The sequence below is a fragment of the Diprion similis genome, chromosome 1 (assembly GCF_021155765.1).
Source record: "Diprion similis isolate iyDipSimi1 chromosome 1, iyDipSimi1.1, whole genome shotgun sequence".
In the NCBI taxonomy this organism is placed as follows: Eukaryota; Metazoa; Arthropoda; class Insecta; order Hymenoptera; family Diprionidae; genus Diprion; species Diprion similis.
Window position 1 is genome coordinate 732,310 of NC_060105.1, and position 19,845 is coordinate 752,154.

The 19,845-nt window shown below is 45.8% G+C and overlaps 2 protein-coding genes across 2 annotated transcripts in view; one reads left to right on the forward strand and one right to left on the reverse strand.

Annotated features, from left to right (window-relative positions):
- LOC124405745 (protein timeless homolog) overlaps window positions 1–19,845 on the forward strand; it is a 79,363-nt gene that overhangs the window by 19,249 nt on the left and 40,269 nt on the right. The window lies entirely within an intron of this gene.
- Window positions 10,783–13,974, reverse strand: LOC124405755 (insulin-like growth factor-binding protein complex acid labile subunit). The gene has a single exon (XM_046880927.1). The coding sequence runs from the start codon at window positions 13,540–13,542 to the stop codon at window positions 11,122–11,124; it is 2,421 nt and encodes an 806-aa protein (XP_046736883.1). The 5' UTR covers window positions 13,543–13,974; the 3' UTR covers window positions 10,783–11,121.

The window sequence follows — 19,845 nt, forward strand, 5'->3', positions numbered from 1 at the left end:
AAAAATTCAGTTCACTGTCAGTCCCGGTCTTTTTTTACGGGACAAAACGTATCCTCGGGCTAAAGCGACGAAAAGCTTATTGCTGGTCGAACGAATGTGTGAGAAAATGAGAAGGGTAAACAAAATGGATAAATATAATAATCGAAAAAACAAAAGAGAAAAACAACATACAAAGAAAATCAGACAATCAGGGGATATGTAAGAAGGTTCTAAAAATCGAGGTGATATTTACGGCCGGTGTGCGGAAAAGGGCATTCCGTATCACATTTCCCAATTACCGTGGCGGGCGAGAAACCTTTTGCGCCCGGGTGCGTTTATACTCCTCCTCCCAACCGTCGTCGAGGCTATCTTCCATCTTTATATACACAACCCTGAAAGACCGTAAAACTTTCATGGATCGTGTACGGAATGAAATCGGGAATAAGAATGCCCTCTTTCCAGTTATCGCCTGTGGCTGTATGCCGGGTGCGAATCGGATGAATCGGTTGATCGGTGTAAGCGAACCGGAGGAATATGCTTCGCGATTGATTTCTTTCCCTTTTTTTATTTTCTCCTCCTCCTTTTTTTTTCTTTCTTTTCATATCCCACAGCTGAAAGAATTTCGAAAGAAAAAAACGACGCAATTAAGTATTTCCAGATATTATACGATGGTATGGTAATTCTTGTCAAGATGACGAAAGCGGACGTACTCGTATATTATAATGCCACGTTTATACAATATCTCCGAGTGTAACGTCAGCTGTCGCTCGGCACGTAGGCGAGATTCTTGCGATACCATCGCATCGCCAACTTTAGGTGAAAATCTCTGCACCCTTGAAGTTCTCCAATCTCGGTCGTCGTCGGGCGTTTGTCAGATTATAACAATTCCAATTCACAAACGTATAAATAAATTTCACATACCTTTCCGTAAGATTTATGACTTATCGTGCGAATTGCTGAAATATCTTTTCATCCCGTTTGATTCTCATGATAATCGGCGTCGCCAAGGATCGGTTTCGCTTGACCGATACACGTGTACGAAACCACGTGCACTGGAAAGGGTGGGAAGCGCTGTGTTTGTACGCGGATTCTTTTATCGGTAGATAAACAGCGAAGGGCTGTCCGGGCCCCGGAGGTTAAACCTGCGAGGTTCTGGGATGGAAGGCAGGGCGTAGACTGGCGGTGAGTATTTTTTCTCCCTCGCCGTCCTTTTTGCCTCATCTTTTTTCTCTACTCGCCGCGAAATTGAACGTCTCCGAGGGACGGGGACCCCGCAACCCTTTAGGAGGCCCGAGGGGACCCTCTTTCCTCTCCTCTCCGCTCCTTCGGCGCGACCGAAACCCAATCACGGTCGCTTTGAAGGAATTCGAAAAGACGCGAGAACCTGCAAACATACGTTTTCACGCCAGGTGCCGCCCCACCCTGATGTTATCGACTTTCGACTATGCAATGAGATCAGACCTGAATGAGGTGGCGAAGAGAAATCGAGGGAGGAAGAAGCTCGTGGGTGGAGATAGTTTCGTTCGTTTTATCACATTTTTTTCTCACCCTCGTGACTCGATAACAAGAATCAAGAATTGCGAAAGGGTACTCACACACCTGGAAAACCTAGAACTGTCAGGGGATTTTTAATTTGGTCATGCAAAAAACTCAAAATATTAGTTTTCTATCATGGAAATTAGAAATGATTTTTTTGAGGTAATAAATTTACTTTTATATACTTCGAGAAAAGAAATTTTCTTAAAATGACTTTTTTTACTAGAACTGTGCAAATGTTAAAGAAAACTAGGTTTTCGGTCCTGCAATTATCGAAACTGGGTTTAGACACCTGCATAATATACTATATCTATATGTATATATACATACATGCGCCGACCATTTGTCAAATCATACCTCACACTTGTCTAAATAATGAAAGGGATTAACGAAGCTAATACTTTGCGAATTAATTTCGAACGATTTTAATTAACTTTTCGTTATAGGCGTATATACTCTAAATACATATATACATGTATACATATCTTATATACCCACCCGATTTCGGCAAGTAATTTCACCAGGGCTGCTTAAGACAGATAATTGCGTTCGTAATCGTCCCGCTGTCTGTCCGCTTGCTTGCTGGCTGCCGACGTCGAGGACGTTTCTTCTTCGAACATTAAACTAAGATATTATGAGAGAGATTTTAATTAAACTTATTGTACTTGTAACGTCGTACAGTACATACGCAGGAGTTGAGCTCAGGTTTAATAATTTAATAACGAATTTGACCATCCTCTACTTATTCTATACGTAGAGCACATACTTTTTATCCACGTGCAGTGAGCGTAGATCCAACGCTGTTCATTCCACGTCAGAGCTTATCTAATTGCCTCATTACCTCTTACCTCACCTTAACTTTTTTTCTTTCGATTCATTTATCGTATACCGTTTCTTCGAGAAACTATAGCTACACGGGTTCTGGGTCTTTCTATAATTGCAAATAACATGAGAGTAGGATGAGGTGGAATGTTTTCGCGACGAGCTCTCAATTAGCGCAACAACGTACCGTTTCTCAGATAAATTGCATCTCATGCAATATCGCGGCTTGTGAATCCGTTTGAATTGCAACCTGCAGCAAAACTTCATATACCTTCAAACTCCGCCGCTCGTCCATAGTTTAATTCACGTAATTACTCTCCATATAGACGCGGCAGCTTCGTCGAACAGTGACGAAGGGCTTAGAACTTCATCCATCCAAAGGCACGTGTAATACAAGATATTGAAAATTAACTCGGAGCGACTTCCGTCTAATGCCGCCCTTCTGCTCCTTTGGACCAACCCTTCTTTTCCTCGTTTCGCACACCTATAACTGCAGAGTATCGGTTATGACTTCGTACATCATACCTGTAGTGTAGTTGGACTGAATAGGGGTTGTTTAACAGAGGAAACGAGACGCCTACGAATCGCAGTAACCTTATTAGGGCGCAAGGACGAATGAAGGGAGTTGGGGGGGTGAAAGCCCCGACGTGGTCGTAAGTCGCTCTTGCTTGGTACAATGAAGAAGAGGCGAGGGGGCGAGAGGGTCGCACAATGCCACCGAAAGCCCCTGGAACAAACGCAAGGCACTCGGGCCACGAGGGAGCTTATCGTTTGAGAAGGTTGAAAATATTAATGCTGCTTATTATATTTTCGAAGCGAAGGTACACTTGCGGCAGCCGAGTCGAGATCACCCCGCTCGCTCGGTTACTTCTCTTCTTCTTTCCGCTTGAAAACGAAAGTGCTGCACATCCTCGAGGGGGCGGGGGGGCACAAAGCGGTTGTCATTAAACTTCCTAAGAGCGACGCGCGAGATACTCGAGGAGTAGCTGAGCTGACTATTATTTATTTATTTTTCTTCCTAGGTATTTTTTTTTCTTCAGTCTCAGTGTATTTTTCCGCTTTCTTGTAACCCGTCGTTGCTCCTGCCGTTGCGTAATTGCGCAGGTATAATCGTCGATTCTTCATTTATCTTGCGGTGTCAAGTTTGAGATCGTGATTGTAGAGTGTAGGGTGCACGTTCCAGGTATTATACAGGCATATGCGCGTGTGTGTGTGTGTGTGTGTGTGAGTTGCAAGGTATCCGAAGTTTGCAGAGATTTTTTTATAAGGTATCCCTTCTAATTACTCAATCTTGGAGGATGAAAGCTGGTAATTAACAACCTTCGGTAAAGTATTGTTTTAAGTATACCGGAGAGAGAGGGTGGAGAGAAGAGCTTTGTGTGTTGTTGTTGTTGTTGTTGTTTTTTTCTTTTTGTTTTTGCGCTCGCCTTTTCATCCACAAGCAATAGGGTCGTACCAAAACCAATTATTAGTCCGTTCAGGTTTCGGTTCGTTACGGGAAATGGCAGGGGGGGATACCTAGGTTTGATATTTCATTGGTATAGTAAACTGTATTGCGCAGTGAGTAATTTTTTGTCGCAAGATTTGTATCGATTCACTTGACTACTATATATTATATCTTATCGTGTCGTACCAGTTGTAATATTTACATCCTTTTTCCAACTTGACATTTTATTTACTCGACACGAAAGTTAAATATTGTATATTTTCCTATTCACACCGATGATAAGCTTTCTTTAGGAGAGACGCTTATGGGTACCACTCTCATCTCGATCTCTAGTGCATCGGTCAATCATCGGCCGTCAGATCGCTTTGGAAATATTTTATTCGATAGACGGTCCTCGCTCGGTCTTCCGACGCCGCGCGGCGTCGGTAAATTGAAAGCTGTCTCGAGATTCGAGGTTTGGCATCGCCGCGAGCTGCGGGGGAAATTGCTCAAGGACGACCCTTAAGGCTCGGTTGGCACACAGCCGAGGGTCCTCAACCTCAACCTCATCCTCATCCTCATCCTCTTCCTTTTCCACGAGATCGAGGTCTTCTTCTGCGGGGCTTTGACTCACCGTACCGCGAAGAGCTCACTCGCTCGGTAAAGCAAAGTGTCTGCCGGTAAGTAGATCGGAGAACAACGCGCGTCTCGAATAAGCACCCCGTGCACTAAGGTGCCCCTGCCGCAGCTCTTACACCCAACAAGCGGTGATGCCCCGGAGTACTTGGCTCGGTTACACCTGCTCCGCAACTTGATACTTCACCCTCTATGTAACATGTAACCTACGAGTTCTACGAGTATGTCTATGGGTATGGGGATCTGCATACATACATACATATATACAAATGTATGGCTGTCTCGATAGCGCAGCGCTTGTACCGTGTAGTCTATATTATAAATCCTGGAACACCGTCAAGGAGAGAAGGGACAGACGGAGAGTTCTCGTCTACCCTTCGCTCTGCTCCTTACCTGCTCCAATTGCCAACGATTTCTGCACGAACTGGTCATGTTTCAGCCTACTTAGGGACGGGTAGAGCTCAGGTTGGTATAGCTGTATGTATACGCTCACTGCGGGTGTGTTCGCATGTGGAAATTCAATCAGAACTAAATCACATTAGGTCGGTGCACACGTCTTCGAACCGCCGGGTGTGGGCTGGCAGCTTCGACGCCCCTGCAGCCTCCATATCCTTTTCCTGTAACCCTACTTCTATGCCTCTTTGGAATACTCTCTACTCTCTCTCTTTTTTTCTCTCTCTCTTCTCGGCTGATCAACGGGAAAATTTATCGGAACAACTTGACGACAGTCGGTGCATTTCGCCTCGAATTGCTAGGCGGGGGGGTTGAGGAGCGGAAATTAGAGAGAAGAAACAAAATTCTGTATCAATTCGAGGGTGAAAATCAGCCGATCGATCAGAGTTAGTCAATTTTTCTATTTTGCATCAAATTTTGTTCCGGTTACTGTTGGGAAAGTGTGAATAAAATCTGAGAAAATGTGAACAGAAATAAAACGATTTAGACGTACGTACTTAATGTCGGATATTGTATCTTTGTTTTTCATTTTTCCCTGCGTTTTTCGTGGCGAAAGGTGAGGGCGAAACGTGATGCTAAATTACGTAACAGTGCTGTTTGTCCTTTTTGCACATTATTCAGTGCAATATATCTAGATGTTCGTATTTACAGTAATCTTTCATCGCCTAAATACACCCCTAAACACTTGCACGTTCAATTTGTCTCTTGACAATGAAATTAATCGAGCCTCAAACAGCGCCTCGTATTTTGGCTTCAGTACGGTGTTTAAGACATTGAAAATTTCTATAACAGTTAACTTGGTTGATTGAATACAACTTTCTTGTACATATAATTTTGATACTATTTAGTACTTTACATAAACCGTATAATATACTATACATACATAGAATCTATAATAAATAAACTTGATGAGAGAAACGCCACAACATTCGCTTTGAATGTTGAGTGAAAATTTAATCGTTTGATAGTAATATTGTATGAGATTTTTTATGGAGAGGGCATTAATTCGCACGGTTATCAAGAGGGTCGTAAACGATGACACGACCTATAACGAGATCAGTAATTCAAATGTAATTAACGACGTGCTTATACAGTCGACTCTCTTTCTACTAGGCACGTAACACGTTATTGATATGTTTCTTATATTTTTTCCGATTAGTTATTAGATTTTCATCCCCCTCTTCGAGTTGTAGGCAGGGATCGGAGTAGAGCTTCTCGATGCTTTGACAAATTTCCAAACTCCCCTCGATTCAGAAACTATACATGTTTCTAACTTTTTCTCCCTGCTCATAACCTTATACTAACGAGTATGCCAAGCCGCGTGCGTGAGCTGCTTATAACTAGACTTTTGTAAGGAAACTCGACTGCGAAGCTTTTTTCCTTCCAACATTTTTTATGTTTTTGACGGTTTTTTTTCTCTCTGGAACGACGTAAAGTAAATTAAGATACTCGGTGCTGAAAACTTGGTTTTCTTTTTCCTTTCTTTTTCTCGTCGGCAAAACTCGGAGGTTTAACTCCATCGACGACGACGACGATATACCCGCCATTCGCTTTTGTGTGCCGAGAGGATCCTCTTATTCCCGCTATCCTTTCTCCAAAGGCGTTTGTAAGCTGGCACGACGAGCCGGTAAACTTGAAAGCCTACCGATCATCTACACCCTCCGAAGTTCAAAGCACATCAACACCTCTCATAGGTGTATGAATAACTGTATACCTATCGCGTGAAAAGTATTGAGTAGGCTTATGCGAACTTGAATTCGTTATCGAATATTCGAACATTATTCAACTAATATTCGTTTTATTTTTTCAACCATCGAGCTTAATTTATTTCACAACAGTTTTTTATACACCTTACGAAGCAAACGTGCCTTTTGTGTCACGAGTTTTATCCCAAGTCGATTTTTCTGATTACCCGTTCAAATTGGCTTTTACGAAAATATTTATAATACCGTGACGCGGATCAGGATTTTCCCCATTTGTCAAAGTTGGCTCGGGTTATGGTCCCCCTAAACTGTCAAAGCTGCGTGGTTTACCCTGTTCCTACACCTGGATTGATACTGACGGTCGTTTGGCATCAGGCAGGATTTGCAGGAGACATTAAGCTGCGTCATGTGTTCGAGCCTCCCAGTCAGAATCGACGCCTCCCAAGCTATTCCCGTTATTCACCCGTTATTCACCCTCCAGCGTCAGCTGCTCTCTACATGCAGGCGTCCCGACGCCACGAGTCACGATCGAATATCACCGCATCCATATCTCCATACCGAGTATATGTGCGGCGGGAATTTAATGTAATAGACCCGATTCACAACCCTTCGATTGTCTTTCGAAATCGAGGAAATATTATCATCCGGTTGACTGAAAGGCAGTCACCGGGTCTCTGGTTCATATCATGGTTGGTCGATCTTTCGTGACTCTTCACTCATTGTCAGCTCTTTGCTTCCCTGGCTGGATCTATTTTTTTTCTTCTCATTCTTCCAATTCTTCCAGTTTGGAAACACGTTGCTGCTTTTTTCTTCCGTAAGCGAACCAACGCGGAAGCTTCGACTATCCTTGTTGAATATAGTTGTGATTGCAGACAACTTTTCGAGTGTATGATCGCAGGGTGAATGAAAGTTAAGTATGTACCGCGCTATCGCTGATCGAATAATAAGTTTTTTAATATCATAATGTAGGTCCTTGACGAAAGTTGTCCAGCAACGTCACGGGGTTTCTCAATCTTTTTACTACGCTTCTTCTCGCTTGGTATATAACTTGGCTTATCAACTGAATAAATCAACGTCGTATTTTCTGGTAGATTGAAATCGATGGCGCGGATATAAAGGGTCTTAAAATTGAGACCAGACTACTAACTTACCGTCGATTAACATATAATGATAAAATTGATAATTTGAAACCATATCACAAATTATGATAATAAACAAAAATAAAATAAAACTTCACGTGAGTACCTTCTTCATAAAGAACAACGAAGAAGCGTTATGATCGTCAGGTGGCGCGTGGATGGGGTAAATTTGATTTCGTTTGGCGGAGATTCAGCACAGAGAGAATTGGATAGGTGCATGGGTAAATTTTGCCTGTCATCACAGAGAGTTGGCGCCGGTTGTGCCGACGTAGGATACCTAGATACGGAACTCGGTCCTCTTGAAGCTGTGGGAGGCGAGGAGTCCCAAGTCCCAAGGCATACAGTCACACGCCCCGTGTATACAAGGAATACAGATATAGGGACAGGATGGCATTGATCGTCTGGTCTTCTATATAATATAGAAACCGTGTGCGGCGGTGCCGCGTCCAACCAACACCGTGTCTCCGAAGAGTGGAACCCAGGTGTTGTCGGGAAAATGACGCTTCGTTTGTGTCCAGTAGGTTGGTCCTTAAAAAGGTCATTTTTTAACTTTGACTGGCTGCGCCACCCAAGTCGGCTTCAGATGTTTTAAAAATAATTCCCTCATTTTTTCAGATTTTTATCTCAATTCTAACCAGTGCCCCAAAGAGGATCGATTAAATTCAACCCTTTCAGGGTCACATCGAATCTACTGGACGGATTTAGATGGAATTTGGTTTATGGGAGTTTCTTGGGTCGCTGATTACGAACCTGAACTCAAAATATTAAAAATTAAAATGGTGGATCACATATGGCGAAGCGAAATCTAAAAAATTATTTGATTTCGATAAAACTTGGTACTCGGGAGTACCTTTTTCCAGATCGCTGATCACAAATCTGAAGTCAAAATTACAAAATTACAAAATTACAAAAGGTGGATCCAATACGGCAATATTAAGTGACTTTTGGGGTTTTGATCCACCATATTGAATCCGCCACTTTGTATTTCAAATTTTGAGTTGAGATTCCTAATCAGTGACCCAACAACCCACTATACTGAATTTCATCTAAATTCGTTCGGTAGATTAGATGTACCCTTGCAAGGGTTGAATAGGAAAATCCACCGTCTTGGGGGTACGGATTGGAGTTGAGATAAAAATCTAAAAAAATTTGGGAATTGTTTTTGAATTACCTAGACTTGAATTGCGGGGCAAGCCGGTCGGAATCTAAAAATTGCCTTTTTAAGGACCACCCTAATGTCTATCCTGTGTTCTCCCATCCCAAAATTTCCACCTTCGAGTAGACAGGATTACTCTGACCCACCGCTATGTCAGCCGAAGTCCTGCGAACACTTTCGGGTAACTTCGTCCCTGTCCTATTTGCCCATTATCGTGTACCCTTTTACCGCTGGTGAAACTTGCTCCAATCGGATCTGCACTCTTGGTTTCGAACTCGTTAATGAGGGACGCAGCAACCCGGGTCGAGGGTCTCGGGCCAAATGAGCAAGGGGATCTTGTTTTTGGCGATCGTCGGAGCTTCGAGAAAGGACGCGAAAATTATCGAGGGAGAACGATAACCTTCGGTGACACCTTAATCTGCGCGGTCTGTGCGGTAAACACGAATATTGCAGAGGCTGCTTTGGCGAGGGAGGCGAAATTAGTAGATGTAATTTCATTCGATTATGACAAATTGTGTTCCGATTGGGTTTTCCAAAGTTTAAGACGCTCGACGCTTCATCGTTGTAGCCTGAACTCCGTAGCTCATCTTCCCCTTTAATCTGAGAGCTGAAATCACCTCGTAGCCTCAAGACTGCAGGGCAGAGAATTCCACGTTTCACCTCTTCCTCGTTCTCTTGACCTTTTACCACCTCACATTCTTATTCCATGGTCGAATGAACATTGCTATTGCAGTTTCTACTCGGATTTTCTAACCTTGACTACGATTTGCCATTTGGGCAGCAGAGTTCTCGCTTATTATACGTCGCTATACTTAATTGTCGGAGGAGTCGAGGTGGAGAGTAAGGAAAATGGGAATGACCTCGCAGCAAAAGAAATGCCACTCATTGCATATACAGAGAAAGACTTGGCACGCCATGGTCATTATGTTCATAATAAAATTTGCGTAACTCGGAAGCGTCAGAGTCTGCAAACATTTCTGACTCCGCAAAGAGAAGAGTTTTTTAACGAACCGGCTCTTGTAGCGCAAGTTGAAAGAAAAGCACCGCCATCCTACCCGGCGTCTTTAAATTTTTTTACTTTCTTATCGATCCAATGTATACAGTGTGTGTGTGTAGGTGTGTCATATACACAACTCTGGCCGCGGTAAGGTTGCCAGGTTCGGGAACATTTCGAATCTCCTTATGCGTAATGTAATAAATCGGACAGACTACTGCGTGATTCGATTTCAACGAATGGAATTAACGTTTTTATGTCATCAAATAAGCCCGGGACGCTCGTGACCTTTTCAATTCAAATGCTTACAACATAGACGAGGCGGAAAAATATCAAAGCTTTCAAAAGAATCGAGCGTATAAAAAGCTTAACGACGACGATGCTAAAGGGCAATGCGATGATGAGGATGCGGTATATGATTGATGAAAGAAAACATTAGGTAGCCACAATATATTTTCTTTGTACATCGGTTTATTATCATAATGGTATTTTGACACTGGTTATTTTTAAGAAAGATAATATCTAGCCTCTTCATTTTTTTTTTAATTTTTTTTTTTTTTTTCTCTTTATTCTAGTGCTTTTTTCTCATTTTTTTCTTTATCAGTTTTTCTTATTTCGTATCATCATTATTACATTATTCTTGGTGGGGGGTGGGATCTTGGCAAAACCGTCTTTTATTTTGAAAAATAAAGACAGTGGATAAAAACCTCGAAGCAATAACGTTTCTCTGTACAAATGTTTATTTTAGTTTTTTTTCTCTCTTTTCAATTATTTTTTTATGCAGGATTGGTCTCCGAGTGAAACTTACTTGTACTTATGTCTCACACGACGCGGGATAAAACAGTTCTATATTTCATTCGATCAATTCATCTTCTAGGTTGAATTTGCACACATATATACCCCCTCGCGTTATTATTATTATTATTATTATTATTATTATTATTATCATCATAACACTCGGTTCGTACCAATTCATCAAATAAATACGACAACCGCCACTATCAACCATCATCATGCAATAGTATACGTAGTACCTTTCAAACGGACACAATTATAACTCGAACTCTTGTAAACACCGTCCGTGAATTCGCCTTATCCACGTCGAGGTCCAACCCTGCGCTTCTTATTTATTATTTATACCTCCTCATCGTCCCCCATTCTCGACACTGCATTATTGTCGATTGACACACCGTCCGTTCGGCGTTGAAATAATAACCGATCACGACCTCCTCGAACATCGTCGTCGTCGTCGGTCCTCGTCCATCCCGCGACGAGAATCACCAGAGTTCCGTTACCGGCGTCAGAGTGTGAACCTCTATGTTCTCCTGACGCTGGTAGCAGCAGTCTCTTCTCCTGGCCGTTGCTCGCCGCGAAAGAACCACCGAAAAGGCCGCAACCGCCCCGAGAGCCGCGCCGACCAGGATCAGCATCCCCGGATGCGCCCCCGCCGATAAACCCTCCGCGACTCGCGCCCCGGAGTCGGTTGCGCGTCCGCTGAGTTCCTCGGCGACGGTGTTCGCCTCCCTTCCGCTCTTCCTTGGCTCCTCTTCCTCTTCCTCCTCCTTCTCCACCCCCATCTCCACATCCTCATCTTCATCCTCATACCGCGTCGCGTTCGTCGTCGAAGTTCCGTTGGCCGAAAGTTCCTCGACTATGATTTCCAGGGTGTTCGTTGGTCTTGGAGTGCTCGGTGCTCGGTTTCGGGACGGCGCGAGCCGGTGAGAAACGTTGAAGAGGATTGCTGACGCGCTCAGTCTTGCAGGGGCCGAGGAGGAGGAACTTCGCGCTACCTTAACGGACGTCGATTCTTCTACAAGGGTCGTATTTTCACCCTCCGTTTCCCACCGCAGGAACAACTCCGTGGCGATGTTGACGTCTCCGGTTGTCGGGGGGCGGGAAGACGTCCCGACTTTTGACTTCTCCTGCGGCGTCGCGACGCTTCTTGACGAGGTCGCTTCTGGCGTTGGTGGTGGGGGCAAGTCGCGGACGTGTATTCCGCGCGTGCATTTTGACAGGGGTTCACGCTCCTCGTGATTTCTCAACCATTCGCCGAGCCAGTAAATTTCGTCAGTGCAGTTCCACGGGTTACCGCCGAGTCCCAGGACTCGCAGCTGAGGCACGAAGTAGACGAGGTCCGACCTGATGCTCGTCAGATTCGTGCTCTCGAGGTCGAGTCTCAGCAGACTTTTGCACGCCGACAAGGCTGCCGTGTCGGCCAAGAGTTGAGCCGCCAGTACCGGACTCCTCGACACGTCCAAGTCTACGAGTCTCTCGGGTGCTGGGACCGGAAACGTCATGTCACCCTGGTCTCGCCGGTCCCACTTGAGGGCGGTCAGCCCCGACATCCGGAGGGTGCCGAGGTGCGTTGGACCGTTGAGGGTGTTCGCCGGGAGCTGATTCATCGGGTTGTCGGATACGTCGAGCACCTCCAGGGCGATCAGCTGACCGAATGCTCCCTCCTGGATGTCGACGATCGAGTTCTTACCTAGCGACAACTCGCGTACGTTGTAGAGTCCCTGAAGATCGTTGAATCTCAGTGTGTCGATGCGGTTTCGCTCGAGGTTCAGAAACGACAAACTTCCGGGGAGACTACGCGGCACTTTGGTTAAAAAATTGCCGGACAGATCAAGCACTTCGAGGGCCTCGAGTCGGCCCAGCGCGTCTTCCTCGACGTCCGTCAGTCGGTTGTCCGACATGTCGAGGAGACGGAGCAGCGGATAGCTGTCCAGGTCGCCGCCACGTATCGACGTCAGTCTGTTTCCCGCCAGTCTCAGAGCGCGGACGGACCGCGTCAGCGCCGCCGGGACCCGGATCAACCCGGTTCTCGACGCGTCGACCGTCTCCAGTTTCCTACCCGTACCCAACAACAGGGAAACGTCGCGTTCCCGCAGCGGGTTGCCCGCCAATCTCAGCACCGAGAGTCCAGGAAGCGGTTGCAAGGCGCCGGAAGCCGCGCGGGACAAACCGTTACGCGACACGTCGAGCTCTCGAAGTCTCCCCAAGCTCTCGAACCAACCGGCGCCGAGCACCTCCAGCTGGTTTCCGCTCAAGTCCAGCTTCTCGAGGGACTCAAGCGGCGTCAGCGCAGTCTCTGGTATGGACGTGAGCTCGTTGTCCGAGAGGTCGAGCTCCTCGAGGAGCCCGAGACCGGCGAAAGCTCGCGCGTTCACACTCCCGATACTGTTTCCCTTCAGGCACAGTCGCACGAGAATCGGAAGCGTCCCGAAGGTGTCGGCACTCAGGTTACTCACTAGGTTATTAGACGCGTCGAGGACCACGAGGTTGCTCATGTTCACTTGACCACCGGCAGCCGTCCGCCGCATATCTTCGAGATCGGACAGATTGTTTCGCGAAATATTCAGCGTCCTGGCTCTCTCGAGTCCCGCGAACCACGCAGACGAGTTCAACGACCTCAGGGAACAGTTGGTGAAGTGAAATTCATCCAGGTACGGCAGCGGTGCCGTACCGTTAGCGAGCTCCTCCAGGAGTCCGAGGATCTCAGACTCGTTCGCTCCGATTATCCTGAGCCGACGCGTCGTTGACGAGAGATCGACCAGCCTCGGGACGTTTCCCAGGCAAGTCGCCTCCAGGAGGGCAGCCAGGTCTTCCGGGTCCGGTAGCTGGTGACACTCGCAGTACTCGGGACACGCGTGGCAGCAACCGACGACGACCACCAGCACCAGCGCGAAACGCCACATCTCGTTTCTTGCTCGCACCTCACCGGCTTCACATGTCGTAATCAATTTCGCTTTACCACCAATGTCCCACTTTTTTTGCTACCCTCCCTCCACTGACCTCATCTTTCCACCCCGCGTTTCGTCGAGCGACGACTTCGACGACGGATATTTCACTCTTGTGCTAGTTTCCTGTCGTTGTCGCGATTAGCTCACTATTATCTTTTTTCAAATCCTCTGACGTTTTCACCGACAAAATATCCCGCACCTACTCACCCTCCGACACGATCCTTCGAGTTCGGTTACTCCGCTTCGTTACGCGGTACGCGATCGGTATCAACATGATACGACTAACCGTAGACACCCGGTCGTCCGATTGACGACAGACTTGAGGGCATGAATATCTCTGCGCAACTGAGCCCATCGCCTCCGTCGACGGTGCCGACCACCACCGTGGTGTCTCTGCCACCGACTCGATAAGGTGGTGCGCGTGCGTCCTTTCCTCCCTCGTCCCTCGTCCCTCGTCCTCCTCCTCCACCTCCACCTCCACCTCCACCTCCTCTATCTCTCTTTCTCTACTCACAGCGTCCGTTTCCACGGAGTTCGCGAAATCCGCCAACTGCCACCACTATTTTCGTAATTCCGTGCTGCTTCTCTCCCGCGGATGATCACAATAATCACACTAACAGTTACGGTAATCACAACCGTAATCGTTACAGCAGATCGGAGATACTGAATTATCAGTGATTTTATTGCCAGGTACCTCGGTATATCCGACGTTAGCTATCGCTTGAGAAGAAAACGCAGGATCGTTGTCCTTTGAAACGGTACATCAATCGAATCCTTTTTCGACTTTGCGAAACAGCAACTCTCAGAATTAAAAAACATTTCAATTGTATCAGATCATTTTCATAAAATCTTTCTCAACGACAGACAGTCACTTGCAACAATTCAATTGCCACACTTGACGTAATTCCAGTCAATTGTATTTCGGATTTTGGTTTTCGTCCTTGTTTTTCGAGGAGAATGAAAGTCAGGAGGTACACAGAATTTCAACTCGAGAATACAGAAGTATCTTACGGGTATGTAAAAGTGATCGACCAGTTTCTTGGGAAATTCTCCGGACATTTTGTAAGTAAATTTCTATATATACAGTACATGTTTATGTATGAAGTGTATTATAATGCCGAGTTGGCTGAGTAGGCTCTTCTTATTGTTACCGTTGAGTGTTTTGCGTGGGCATACTCTTGACGCGTGTATATATGCCTACCCTACTTCGCGGTCTCGGCAGGTATGGATGCTTGAGTTTTTGCAGGTCCCTGGTTCTGGGTTACATATTCCGTTATCCTTCGTACAGGGGTGCTGAATTGTATTCTCCGAAGTCGCGGAGAGCCGGATTGGCTAGTATTTTGCTCGCACCTACCGACCAAATGATCCTACAGGAATGGGCTTCAACGTTTTTCAATGTGAAAGCCGATTTACCCGGTTTTTGTTCATTTCTTATTTTCACCCCTTGTTCACTACGGCTTCCTTATATTCGTTGGTTGTTGTCACTTCCTTGGTGGACTTTTCCAATAACCAACGTACCCTTGAACTTGAGAACTTGAATTCCCCAAGCTTCCGAAGCTGTCGAAAACAATGATTTGTCATTTACGTTGTGGTCTGTTGCCACTCGACCGTTTCAATCTCGTCGAGTTTTTGCGTCACCCTACTTTTCTCATTCTTTTCTCTTCAAATTTGTGAGTTTTTCTTATTCCTCATTTCATTTTTCTCTCATTCTTATATCTAAAGAGAGAATTTCGTAATAAAGATTAAAGGTCAGAGTCCCCGCCTCGTTTTAACCTGCTTTGCCCGTATCTCGGCATTATTATATATACCCAGAATTCAGCGTTATACAGTGTATTTTTCATCCCTCGCACCCCAAAGGGTGCAGGTATTCTTCTTGAGATTTTATTTATTTCACTCCTCTGCACAAGTATTCGCGCGGTTAAGTTTCGAGGTGATGTACTGCAGATAAGTTCTAAAAAGGTTGCTTTCCTACCGTTCTTATCTCTTCCCCGGGTCTTGGGCTAAATTCGAAATGAATTTAACGTCGCAGTCCGCGCGGGGGTAGCTAATGCTCATTTCAAATAGAGTACAGCGTGTTATTGCCTCGTCCCAGTCAATGGGCCTCCCGAAAAGCCATAAAGATAAGGCTTGTATCGCAGCAACCGTGTAGCAGAGTAATATACTCATCGCACAGGCAGCGCGTATTTATTTATTTTTTTCTTATTTTTTTTTTCTTGCCATTCTGTTTCTTCAATTCTCGACCATCTGCGCCGCGGACGACTCTCGATCGTTTCTATTCTTTCACTCTTTTATACATCGCCTCATTCTTATTCTGATTCTTCGTATTCTTTTCCCATATCATTCTGGAAGTCGGTGGCGAAAGCGATATTCTTCAGCTCCAGGAAACAGTCTCTCGAGCCTTTTGGAAACCTCAAGGTGAATATAAAGTTTTACCAAGGCATAAAGATTTTCTCGCTGTCGTATACGTTTTTAGTATTCTTTCAACATGTTTTTCCGGATATCTTCCGGAGATTATTTTGTACGCCGGTCAAAGCACGCAGTCCAGTAAGGATGAACTCTAGGGGAGGAAAAGGGAGAAACTGTCAGAGTCCAAGGCTGGGATTGGTCGCGGGATGTTGTAATTGCAGTCAATCGGTATGCCGGGAAATGGGTGGGTAATGGCCTTGTCCCCGATGTCTTGGCCCCAGCGATGCCCGAGAGAGCTTCCTGCTACTGCGAAATCTTCGCTATTTCCTCCCCCTTTTCTTCTTTTTCAGCCGGTACTCGTCTTTTCTTTCTTTACTCAACTCTCCGCCTTTTTTGCTTTCTTTTCTCCCCCTTCTAGCGAGAGCCCTTATAGCTTTGGCGCTTCGGATGGGAATCAAGGTATCACCCATTAAACACGCAACCGTCACACTCCAAGCTCCGTTTCTTCATTTCTCTATGAAAATATTATCACACCGTCACTTTCTCGCGGGCGTATATTTTTTATTTGTTTTTTTTTTTTTCTATGAGACAAAAATGATAATTCAATGGTTTTTACGTTTGTCAGTGATAAAATATTCGGTAGCTACTTGTGTTCGTATTTCGATTTGAAAGTAAGTGGAAAGAAGTCAAACTCGGCACGGTATCGTGAGATCAGATTGACAGTATCTAGCAATAAGATTTTTGCATACCGTTTTTTTTTTTTTGTAGAGACGTCTGGCGTAGTAGAAAAAATGGCACGGGATCTTGGCAAAAGTTGCGTGGGTTGCGTTCGTTTTGGGCGATGTGTTTCTGGGCGAGAAATAAAAATGAATAGCGAGCAAAAAACTGAAGAAGAAGAAGAAAAAGAAAAAAAAAATAGGTAACAGAAGCAAAAAATAAGGCGGTCTTCGTTTCATTTTTACTTCACTTCGATATCTCCGCACTACGCGTAGTACGTGCGTGTCGACGGCTTGTCTTGTACGTGTGGATCAATCAGAACCGAAATGGAAAATAAATAGAAGAAAAGAGAGAAAGAAAAAGTAAAGAGAGGAGGAAAAATATGTCAGCATTCTCCCGAATTTCGAAGCTCCTTATCCTGCGTCACGTATATATCTGGAGGACGGTAGGCGTCAGCCTTTCCCTTGTTCAATTCTATAACGAAATCTGTAGTTCTTATCTTACGTTTCGCGACCGAGGTTTTAACAACGTTTTTCCATCCCAGTATATGCAATTTTTTCATTCTTATTTATACAGTTCCTTTTTTCGCATGTAAAATTCACATTGTCGACAGTAATTATAATACCGCGCACCTACCTGTAATTTACATACCTCGTCGAAGCGAAAACGAGAGCCTCACAGTGTTTCAATAATATTTCTACCGAGCTCCCCTCTCTCTGCACATGAAAACGTAATTCGAGAGAATGCCTTCAAGACTTTCGATAAAAAGAATCGAGCACCTTGCAAGGATAGTACTCGACTACTCTGAAGATAGGAGGTTTTATCGTCCCTGCGGAAGGTTAAAAATTCCTTAGGGATGAATCTTTGATAACCGATCGATTCGCGTCTGGCCTCCCCCCCCCCTCTCCACCTTCGCGATTAAAACCCTCGCCAGTTCCTGCGGGTGACCCTCTCAATGGAATCGATTCCTCTCGGAAGAGAGGTGCATAGATAGAAGCCAGGATTTATCATCGGGCGTGTTTCAAGGCGGCGCCATTACGCCGCCGCTGCAGTCTGCATGCAGGAATCATCTTTCTCTTCTCTCGAAATCCTCCCTCTCACATCCCTGAGTTCTGGGCTCCGGTGGTAGGTAACCGCGTTGAACCCGTTAATCGCGGGCTTATTCAACTGTAGATTCGAGCCCTTAGCAGGACGATGACGAAGGGAGGACGAATTTTCGGTACCGCCAAATTGAAAAAATCTCTCGTATGTGTATAAAACTTGGTGAAACACCACGTCGCCGGGTGGGGGGGGTTTAAACCGAATGAACGAACGGGTGAGAGATGACGGGTACAAATGCGTGCGTTTACACGTGTGCTAGGGGCTCGCTCTTCATATTCGGGGCCACAATACGGCGCCCCTGGAGGGCGGATCCTGAGATTCGTGTCACAGGGTGGATATTCTCGCCCTCGATAGGTGCGACATGCAGCCCCCGGCCTCCCCCCCATTTCCGTCCCCATCATCCCCCTCACTTTCGGGAACATAGTGTCGCGCTAATGGACGCCTCGAGATTTATGTCAGCTTGGAAACCGCGCGGCCTGATCCTCGTCGCGTCCAATGTACTCGGATTCATCCCGCCGAACGAAACAAAAAGAGCGAAAGCTCAACGGTCGATCAGTTACATTTTTTTCCCCCCGTCCCAACTTCCCGCCGCCTCTGTGGACGAGATCGTTCGTTGCACACTTGTCGAACGGACCTGACGCGGTGATCCACGATCCGTCGTCATCAGTAGGACGGACCCTTTTTGCCTCGGACAATCATTCACATGCGTGAAAGTTGCTTGCTTGCATGGTATGAAATATTTCCGGTATACCGTTCTCGAATTGTGGAACAATTTTCCGACCGAAGGGATGCGGGAAAGCTTTCGCGTTCGAACCCATTTTATCCGAGAGAAAGAGGAAAGACTCGATCATTCGAAGATGTTCGTTCCTATTTGAAAGACAAGGATAAAAAATAAACGACACAAATCATATCGTTGTTCAATCTTGAAGAATTCATTCGTGCTTTCAGATCAGATCGCCAAAAACGTGTCCAACCGAGTAGATATTTTTTACCTGTCACGTGTATAATATTCGCGGTCCCTTATCTTCGGTGGAAAAAAATTTCTGGCTGAAGTTGGCCCTTCTGAAGAGACTTCCGGTTCCTCCTTTTCCCTTTGCCCATGCATCAATGTATCTCGTCAGTCTCTGTCCTACCGTCCTTCGTGTCTTCCTCACCGTTCACCCCTTCGAAGTGTGTCTGATCCGAGGGTCGGGCCTAGGGAGGAAAGGTTGACACCACCAGTTGACCGTCGAACGAGAGAACGGACTCTATAAGAATTTATCACTTTCATATCGCCGTGCCATGCCGCTCTGTGAAAACGGGGGAAAAAGCGCCGCGTAACCTCGATCATCGATCCTCTTTCAACGTCACCTGGGACCCGAACGAAGACTTTATCTCGATCCAAAGCCTCTTTTTCAACCGCCACGCGAAATTCCAGTCGGCGATAGTCCGCACCCGCAATCAACGGCTTCTGCAGCCCGCCTGCCTGCAATTAGAATCGGTTTCTTCCCCTCGGCGACGTCGAGGTCCTCGAGTGAACTCGACCCCTGTATCTTACCCTTATCTGGACGCTCGCTCTCGTATCGCCCATGGAAGACGTGTAAGATAACAGATATGACTGGTTCGCGGTGAGGCGGCGAATTATACTCGTGCATAGGTGAGGAGGGGGGTGGAGGACTATTCAACTAGGTATAATAATAACACCCCATCCCTGGCCACATTTGGTGTCTGTGCTTAGTGCGCGTGTAAATTGGCTCGCTTATATCTCGCCTAATAATACACGCTTACCCCTTGATGTCGTAGCCTCGTCGACGCGACGGTTCCCTGCTCCGTTATTCCAGAATCACAGAACCGAGCTTCGAACTGCTAGAGATCTCGATGTCAGATTCATCCGTATAACATATCTATACAGGAATTAACGGGGTTCAGACCAGAGGGATTAGAGTCTAAGTGTGTTAGTTCCTACAACCTTTCAGCCGCTTTCCCCAGCTCTTCTTGGGATGAGAAAGATTAACGAAGCGATCGGTTTTATTCCTTTTTCTCTCTCTCTCTCTC